This window comes from Podarcis vaucheri (genome assembly GCF_965113315.1).
Source record: "Podarcis vaucheri genome assembly, chromosome: 2".
NCBI classification, from domain to species: Eukaryota; Metazoa; Chordata; class Lepidosauria; order Squamata; family Lacertidae; genus Podarcis; species Podarcis vaucheri.
In genome coordinates, this window is record NC_138760.1 from 116,528,368 (window position 1) to 116,536,182 (window position 7,815).

Consider the following 7,815-nt stretch of genomic DNA (forward strand, 5'->3'; position numbering starts at 1 on the left):
GGGGCCGCTCCCAGTCACCAGTCTAGCTGCCGCGTTCTGGATTAGTTGTAGTTTCCGGGTCACCTTCAAAGGTAGCCCCACGTAGAGCGCATTGCAGTAGTCCAAGCGGGAGATAACCAGAGCATGCCCAGACCTCTGTCAGAGATTAGAAGCTTGTTCCCACGTTCCAGAATTGCATTGGTTGCTGCCAAAGGTCTAGAAATACTGAAGGTTTTGGAGGAAGAAGTGAAATGCATAATTGTTTATCCATCTTGCCAATATTGTCTTTTTAGCTTCACCCCTTTGTGAGAAGCATCCGCTTCAACAGTACTGCCATGGGCGAGGTGTATTTTGATGGAGAGAGGGAGCTAGCGGCTGACTATGATATTGTGAATTTTGTCACATTTCCTAACCAAACTGCCGCACGAGTGAAAGTTGGAAAGCTGCAGACTCAAACCTCCTCGGGTGTAGAACTGACTATTCATGAGAAGGACACTGTATGGCCCGGCTGGTTTAACCAGGTAGGGGGTGGATTCTTACCTTACAAGTTGGGGAAGTGTAGCTAGCAATGTGTGAACCTGTCAGTTTTGGTTCTCCAAGATTATTTCAATCTTTAATTCAGTTCTCCAAATTCTGGCATAATTACAATATTAATATGAAAATCTATCAGCATTTTGGTACAAATTTATCCCAATATACACATGTCTTCATGCAATTTTGCCAGATGTTCACTTTGCAATTTCCCCTAAATACCATATTTACTCGAATGTAATACACCCCTTTTTTGGACAAATTACTTCGTGAAAATTGGGTTGCACATTAGTTTTGATGGTGCATTTACATTCAACGGCAAATTAATTTTGGGGGGGTTTCAAGGTTTGGAAAATGGAGGTGTGCATTAGATTTGATGGCACATTAGATTTGCATAAATACGGTATATCTCACTAACATAGAATAAGAATAAAGATCTTATTATTATACCCTGCCCATCTGGCTGAGTTTCCCCAGCCACTCTTGCTACTAACATATTCATTGTCATACATTCTTAATATTTTCATATATGTGTGTGTATATATATGCATGTACGTACACCCACCAACCAACCCACCCACATTCCTTGGCTGGAGAACTGCATTGCCGATTTTGGAGAAGTGCAGATTTCAAAGGAGGACTGTATTTCTATTCTCATATTGTTTTAGAGAGTGTAGACTAAGTGGGCTTACTTTTTAATGCTGAATTCTCTCCACCATCCATAAATGTAGCAAGTGTAGTGTATAATAAAAATAAAAATAAATAAAAATTTATTTATATCTGGCCCTCCCCAACTGAAGCCGGGCTCAGAGCGGCTAACAACAATAAAAGTAACACAGCAATGCTAACTGTGAGCCTGAAGATCTATCAATGAACAAACTACAGAAGCTGGTCTCAGTCAAAAATAGCTACAAGGTCATTGTGATATAGATCAGTGATCATGTATAACAGGCATGGCCAAACTTTGCCCTCCAGCTGTTTTGGGACTGCAATTTCCATCATCCCTGACTACTGGTCCTGTTAGCTAGGGATGATGGGAGTTGTAGTCCCAAACAGCTGGAGGGCCAAGTATAAGAAGCTTTCTGTAGCATCTTTTTTTTCAATAAAACAAAAAAGGAAAACAAAGCATTCTTATGCCATCCTATTTTATTTAGTCTTCCAAGGAGGGAGGGATGGGGAAGATGTGGCCTCCAGATGTTGCTGGAGTCCAACTCCCATCAACCCCTGTGAACATGGCCAAGAGCTAAGTTTCCATGAATTTCTGGAGGGCCAGAGGTTTCCCACCCCCCTTTAAGGTGATAAAGGTTTCCTTGTTTGAGTGTAATAGAAAAACACCGTTAATATTCTAGGAGAAGTGCTTTGAACATGAGACACGGAGAGATATCATTTCTTCTGCAAGGCATAGACCCAACAGAACAGAACGGTTTAGTAATTATTTTTTATTATTTTATTCTTTATTGAATTTATTTACCGCCCTATACCCGGAGGTCTCAGGGCGGTTCACATAAAAGGATCACAGTATATAAAATAAAAGTAAAAGCAATAACCCAATAATACCCCCCTCACAAAGAGCCACATTTAAAAAGGGCATGTCAATCAAAGGCCTGGTTAAAAAGGAATGTTTTTGCCTGGTGCCTAAAGGTATATAATGAAGGCGCCAGGTGGACATCCCTGGGGAGAGCATTCCACAGATGGGGAGCCACTGCAGAGAAGGCCCTGTTCTTGTGTTGCCACCCTCTGGACCTCTCGGGGAAGAGGCGCACAAAGAAAGGCCTCAGAAGATGATCTCAGGTTCATATGGAAAGAGGTGATCCTTGAGGTATTGCGGTCCTGAGCCATAACTTCAAACTCTTTTTCTATATACAAAGCAGTAATTCATCAAACACTCTTTCATTCCTTGATGTCCAGACAACGCCCCATTCTACCTGCACAGAAAGCTGCCAACCTGGAGCGCGCAAGGTGGTGCCAGAAGGAAAGGAGATATGCTGCTATTATTGTGCCCTGTGCCTCGAAGGGACCATTTCTGTTCAGACAGGTAAATGGTTTTGAAGGAACAGCAAGTCCCGGGAGACAGGGGTTCTGAGAAGCAGCTTCAGGATGAAAGCATCCATGTTCGGCCTGAAAAGACGTATTAGCAAAGGAATGCCGTGATCTTTGCAAAATTGAAACACAACCTTTCAAGATGCTGATTTTGCATGGTTGCAGTCCTCCAACACAACGGAATTCCAGAGATTCCGCCAAAATCTATACAATCCTGAAAACATGAGATTGATGTGCTTCAGGATTCTCCATTTATAAAAAGGAAAAACATTGAGATTCCATGTACTGAAATAAGTTTTTCTTTCTTTCAGACGCAGGTTATTGCCTTGAGTGTCCAAAAGATCAATACTCAAACAATGAGAGGGATCAATGTATCCCCAAGACCATAGTCTTCCTCTCCTATGAAGAACCCCTGGGGATTACCTTGGCTTTCTTTGCCCTACTCTTGTGCCTAATCACAAGTACTATTTTGGGAATCTTCATTAAATACCAAGACACTCCACTTGTTAAAGCCAACAATCAAAACCTAACTTACATCCTCCTTGTTTCTCTCCTGCTTTCCTTTTTGTCCTCCTTTCTATTCATTGGCCAGCCTCAAAAGGTCACCTGCCTTCTCCGCCAAACCATCTTCAGCATCATCTTCTCAGTCGCCGTCTCTTCTGTGCTGGCAAAAACTATAACTGTGGTTTTGGCATTCATGGCCACAAAACCAGGGAACAGCATTAGCAAGTGGGTGGGAAAGAGTTTGGCAAATGGTATTGTCCTTTTTGGTTCTGCCTTTCAGTTTGGCATCTGTATTGCCTGGATTGGAATATCTCCCCCCTTCCCAGAACTGGACATGGATTCCCAAGTCACACAGACAATTCTGCAGTGCAATGAAGGGTCCACCACCATGTTTTACTCTGCCCTTGGCTACATGGGCCTTCTGGCTGCCATATCTTTCACTGTAGCTTTTCTTGCCAGGAAGCTGCCTGGAGGTTTCAATGAAGCCAAGTTTATCACCTTCAGCATGCTGGTGTTTTGCAGTGTTTGGGTCTCCTTTGTGCCAACTTACTTGAGCACCAAGGGGAAATACACGGTGGCTGTGCAGATCTTCTCCATCTTGGCTTCCAGTGGTGGGTTACTGGGCTGCATCTTCCTTCCCAAATGCTACATTCTTGTACTGAGGCCTGATCTGAATACAAAAGAGCACCTAATGGTGAAAAGAAAATAAGAAGGTTGTGTCAAATGTATAGGTCAGCCACATTTCAGCAGTCAGTATATATTTCACTTACTACATTATCATGGCTCAGTCATATATATATATATATATATATATATATATATATATATATATATGCTTTCGTAGATTTTCACGGGTACAGGAATGCAGGTTTTGGTGTCTTCGGGTGTCTTCCCGTGTAAGAGTCAGAATATCACTCATGAAATCACTCAAGATATCCCTCAAGTAATTAAGGAACAAAAGAAGAAAAGGCACACTAATCTAGGAACTTCCTCTCTGCCCAGAACGTTGGAGGCTATACACCACACCCCTCAACAGTATTTATAGGAACTCAAACACCAGATTCTCCTCTGTTCCAGTAACAAGAAGCCGAAAGCACCAGCCTGAAGATGACGAGTGAGACCTCGTCGAAACGTCGCACAGACACCCCGACTCTTACACGGGAAGACACCCGAAGACACCAAAACCTGCATATATATATATATATATATATATATATATATATATATATAACATACTCCTATTCTTAAAAGGTATGAGATCATTTTTTTTTGGTCTTAACTGCAAGGGGCTTAACTGATGCTAGTTTATTCCACAGTGTTTTAGGCAAACTCAGTTTCATTGCTAGATGCACAAGACCAGACATTGCAGTTAGCTTGAATCTGTTAAGCAGACATGCTACCAAGCCCACTGTTAAGGACTGGAAAGCGTTAAAATGCATTGCTCTCTACCTGAAAGATACTATGCATAACTAATGCAATTTACTAATCAGTAGTCTGGAGATCTTGAAATATATGCTGATAATAACAATTTATAATAATAATAATTTATTATTTATACCCTGTCCAAGTTTTAGAAGTGACCCTACAGATGGTAAAAGCACTTCTAGTGTATGTTATCTGCATAACAACTGTTAGTTTGACTGGTCATGCAAGAAGCAAACTACTGTGAGCTTAAATGCCTGTGAAGCTGAACTTAATGCTCTGAAATATTCACTCAAGGATGTTGAATGGTTATTGCAATTGTGTAAGGACATGAGGGTGATTGTGTCGTGTCCTATACAGATCTATCAGGACAGCAAATCGTGCTTGGCTTTGCTTAATTCTGAAGGGTGCTAGCAAAGAACCAAATACTTGAAGATCAAGTTATGTCATGCAAGGGATTGTATCCTGAGAGGACTCCTAAATGTGTCCTATATGCCAGGAAAAGAAATCCCTGCTGATTTGTTGTCAAAAGTTGTTAATAAAGAACAACTGAATGTATTTTTAAGTAAGCTGCGAATGTGCTAAGTCTGCAGCAAGGATGCCATGAAAAGGGGGAGGATGTTAGTATTTCATTCTCCCATTGCTGGGTCATGTGATCCTCTGTTTACATTCCTTATTGTTGTATGTCTGGGAACAGAAGTCTGTCTGATATACTTCCGCTCTCCCCCCCCCTTCTCTCTGAAGAGAGGATGTGTGTGAGAGATGCTGTTCACACTAGCCATGTTATTTTGTTTTAAGTTGCTGTAATGAATAAAGAACTTCGCGGTTCTATATTCCTAAACAGTCTGGCTTTCTGCTGAACTCTGCTAACGTGTGCATACAGCTCCATTGGATGTATGTCGCAGATGTCGTACAGGATGGCTGCTACGGGACTGTATGCAAATGTTCAGGAGAATTGAAACAAGAAGAGCAGAGGCAGCTTCCATGTAGGCACAACCCCTGGCCATGTGCGTGCAGCCCATCGGGAGACAATACTGTTGGGATATTCCATTCCACCTTAAGAACAGGCATAATAATAATAATAATAATAATAATAATAATAATAATAATAATTTATTATTTATACCCCGCCCATCTGGCTGGGCCTCCCCAGCCACTCTGGGCGGCTTCCATAAAAACCAAAAAGACAGTAAAATATCACACGTTAAAAACTTCCCTGAACAGGGCTGCCTTAAGATGTCTTCTGAATGTCAGGTAGTTGTTTATTGCTTTGACATCTGCTGGAAGGGTGTTCCACAGGGTGGGCGCCACTACCGAGAAGGCCCTCTGCCTGGTTCCCTGTAGCTTTGCTTCTCGCAATGAGGGAACCGCCAGAAGGCCCTCGGCGCTGGACCTCAGCGTCCGGGCAGAATGATGGGGGTGGAGACGCTCCTTCAGGTATACTAGACCGAGGCTGTTTAGGGCTTTAAAGGTCAGCACCAACACTTTGAATTGTGCTCGGGAACGTACTGGGAGCCAATGTAGGTCTTTCAAGACCGGTGTTATATGGTCTCGGCGGCCGCCCCCAGTCACCAGTCTAGCTGCCGCATTCTGGATCAGTTGTAGTTTCCGAGTCACCTTCAAAGGTAGCCACGTAGAGTGCATTGCAGTAGTCCAAGCGGGAGATAACCAGAGCATGCACCACTCTGGCGAGACTGTCTGCAGGCAGATAGGGTTTCAGCCTACGTACCAGATGGAGCTGGTAAACAGCTGCCCTGGACACAGATTTGACCTGTGCCTCCATGGACAGCTGTGAGTCCAAAATGACTCCCAGGCTGCGCACCTGGTCCTTCAGGGGCACAGTTACCCCATTCAGGACCAGGGAATCCTCTACACCTGCCCGCCTCCTGTCCCCCCAAAACAGTACTTCTGTCTTGTCAGGATTCAACCTCAATCTGTTAGCCACCATCCAGCATCCACCAGCATGATTGTTTTATGTCACATGTCTGTTTATACTCCAGCACAGCTTGCTGGGAACTTCCGACTGTGTATAGCTTTTGCTTCCTGCTTGCTTTGGAGAAGAAGGGGAGAAGACATGTTTTCCTTTTGTCCTGATGTATGCTGAATAAATTGCTTGTAAATATGCTCAACACAGCCTCTCCCTGCCACTTCTGTTGCGCAGTGTTATTTACTCTTCTGAGTGTGCGTGCTCAGCTTCTGAAGGCTTCTGAAGCTAGGGTCGCAGCTTATGCTCATCCAAGAACTGGAGACCATCTGGCACAGCAGCGAGTGGGCTGGGGCCAACTGGGGGCCTGCCAATTGCCCCCGATTCCTTTGGCTGCATCCCAACAAACACATAGTGTATTGTCATTACTTGGTAATACTTGGTGTGGACCCCCCCCCCCAAGTTGCTGCAACCTCTGCAAAGAGGACAGACCTGAGAATGACTGCTTAGATGCAAGGCTAGTGTGCATGGGTATTCAGAGCCATGGAAACTACTGTTAAGTGTCAGCTTGGACTATAAAGGGTTAACTATCTGCCACATGGCTAGGGAGTGCCCTTGACTTTAGACTACAATGCCCACCAGCCAAGACAGCCTGGCCAATTGTCAGAGATGTAGTTCAGCAAAAAAACTGGAGAATAATGAGCTGCCCACAGCTCCACTTAACTTTAGTCCATTTTCATCATCTCTTCAATTGTCCCAAGGGAAAACATGGCATAAAGCTGTGCAAACAGGTTTTCGCCTTCCCAGAGCCTGTGACTGTGCCGCAGAGAGTATGCAAAGAGAAGGCCATACGTCCCCTGCAATTATTGAAATCACCATCATTGATGTGTGTTCCTGTGACCAAGGTCCCATAAGTTATTTTTACCCAGATGTCACTTTGGGATGAATAATAATAATAATCACCCTGAATCATTGATCATTTATTCCCCAAATCTGGAAAAAGAGCAACATAAATATATAAATATACTGAAGTAATGAGGATGAAGGCTGAGATTTAGTCTGTCGGTCTGATGTTTGTATCTTCTTTTCCACGGAAGCCAGGCTTGGGCTCTTCCTCTGAGAAGCCAGACACAGGATGAGGCTTGCAAGACTGTCACGGCGTTTTCCTGGCAAATTTCTCTGCCAGTGCATGGACTGGGTATATTGTGGAGTTAATTGAAGGAAGGTGTCTCTTCCTCGTGTTTAAAATGATCCTGCTGCTAATATTGCTCCATTTGCCCTTTGGGGTAGTGATGAAGGAAGATGTAAACCTCTCAAACCCATCGACACCTCCAAATAATTATTACAGTCCTGGAGATTACCTCATTACTGCAGTTATACCAGTGGGAACAGCTGTCTATCCATCATATGCTTTC

The 7,815-nt window shown here is 43.5% G+C and overlaps 1 protein-coding gene across 1 annotated transcript; it reads left to right on the forward strand.

The window, feature by feature from the left end:
• Window positions 1-314: 314 nt before the first annotated feature.
• Window positions 315-3,763, forward strand: LOC309526178 (vomeronasal type-2 receptor 26-like; the record flags this gene model as incomplete). The annotated part of the gene is made up of 3 exons (XM_082212093.1): window positions 315-444; window positions 2,330-2,545; window positions 2,862-3,763. 3 exons carry the CDS (start codon window positions 315-317, stop codon window positions 3,761-3,763), a joined length of 1,248 nt encoding a protein of 415 aa, XP_082068219.1.
• Between the last annotated feature and the right edge of the window lie 4,052 nt (window positions 3,764-7,815).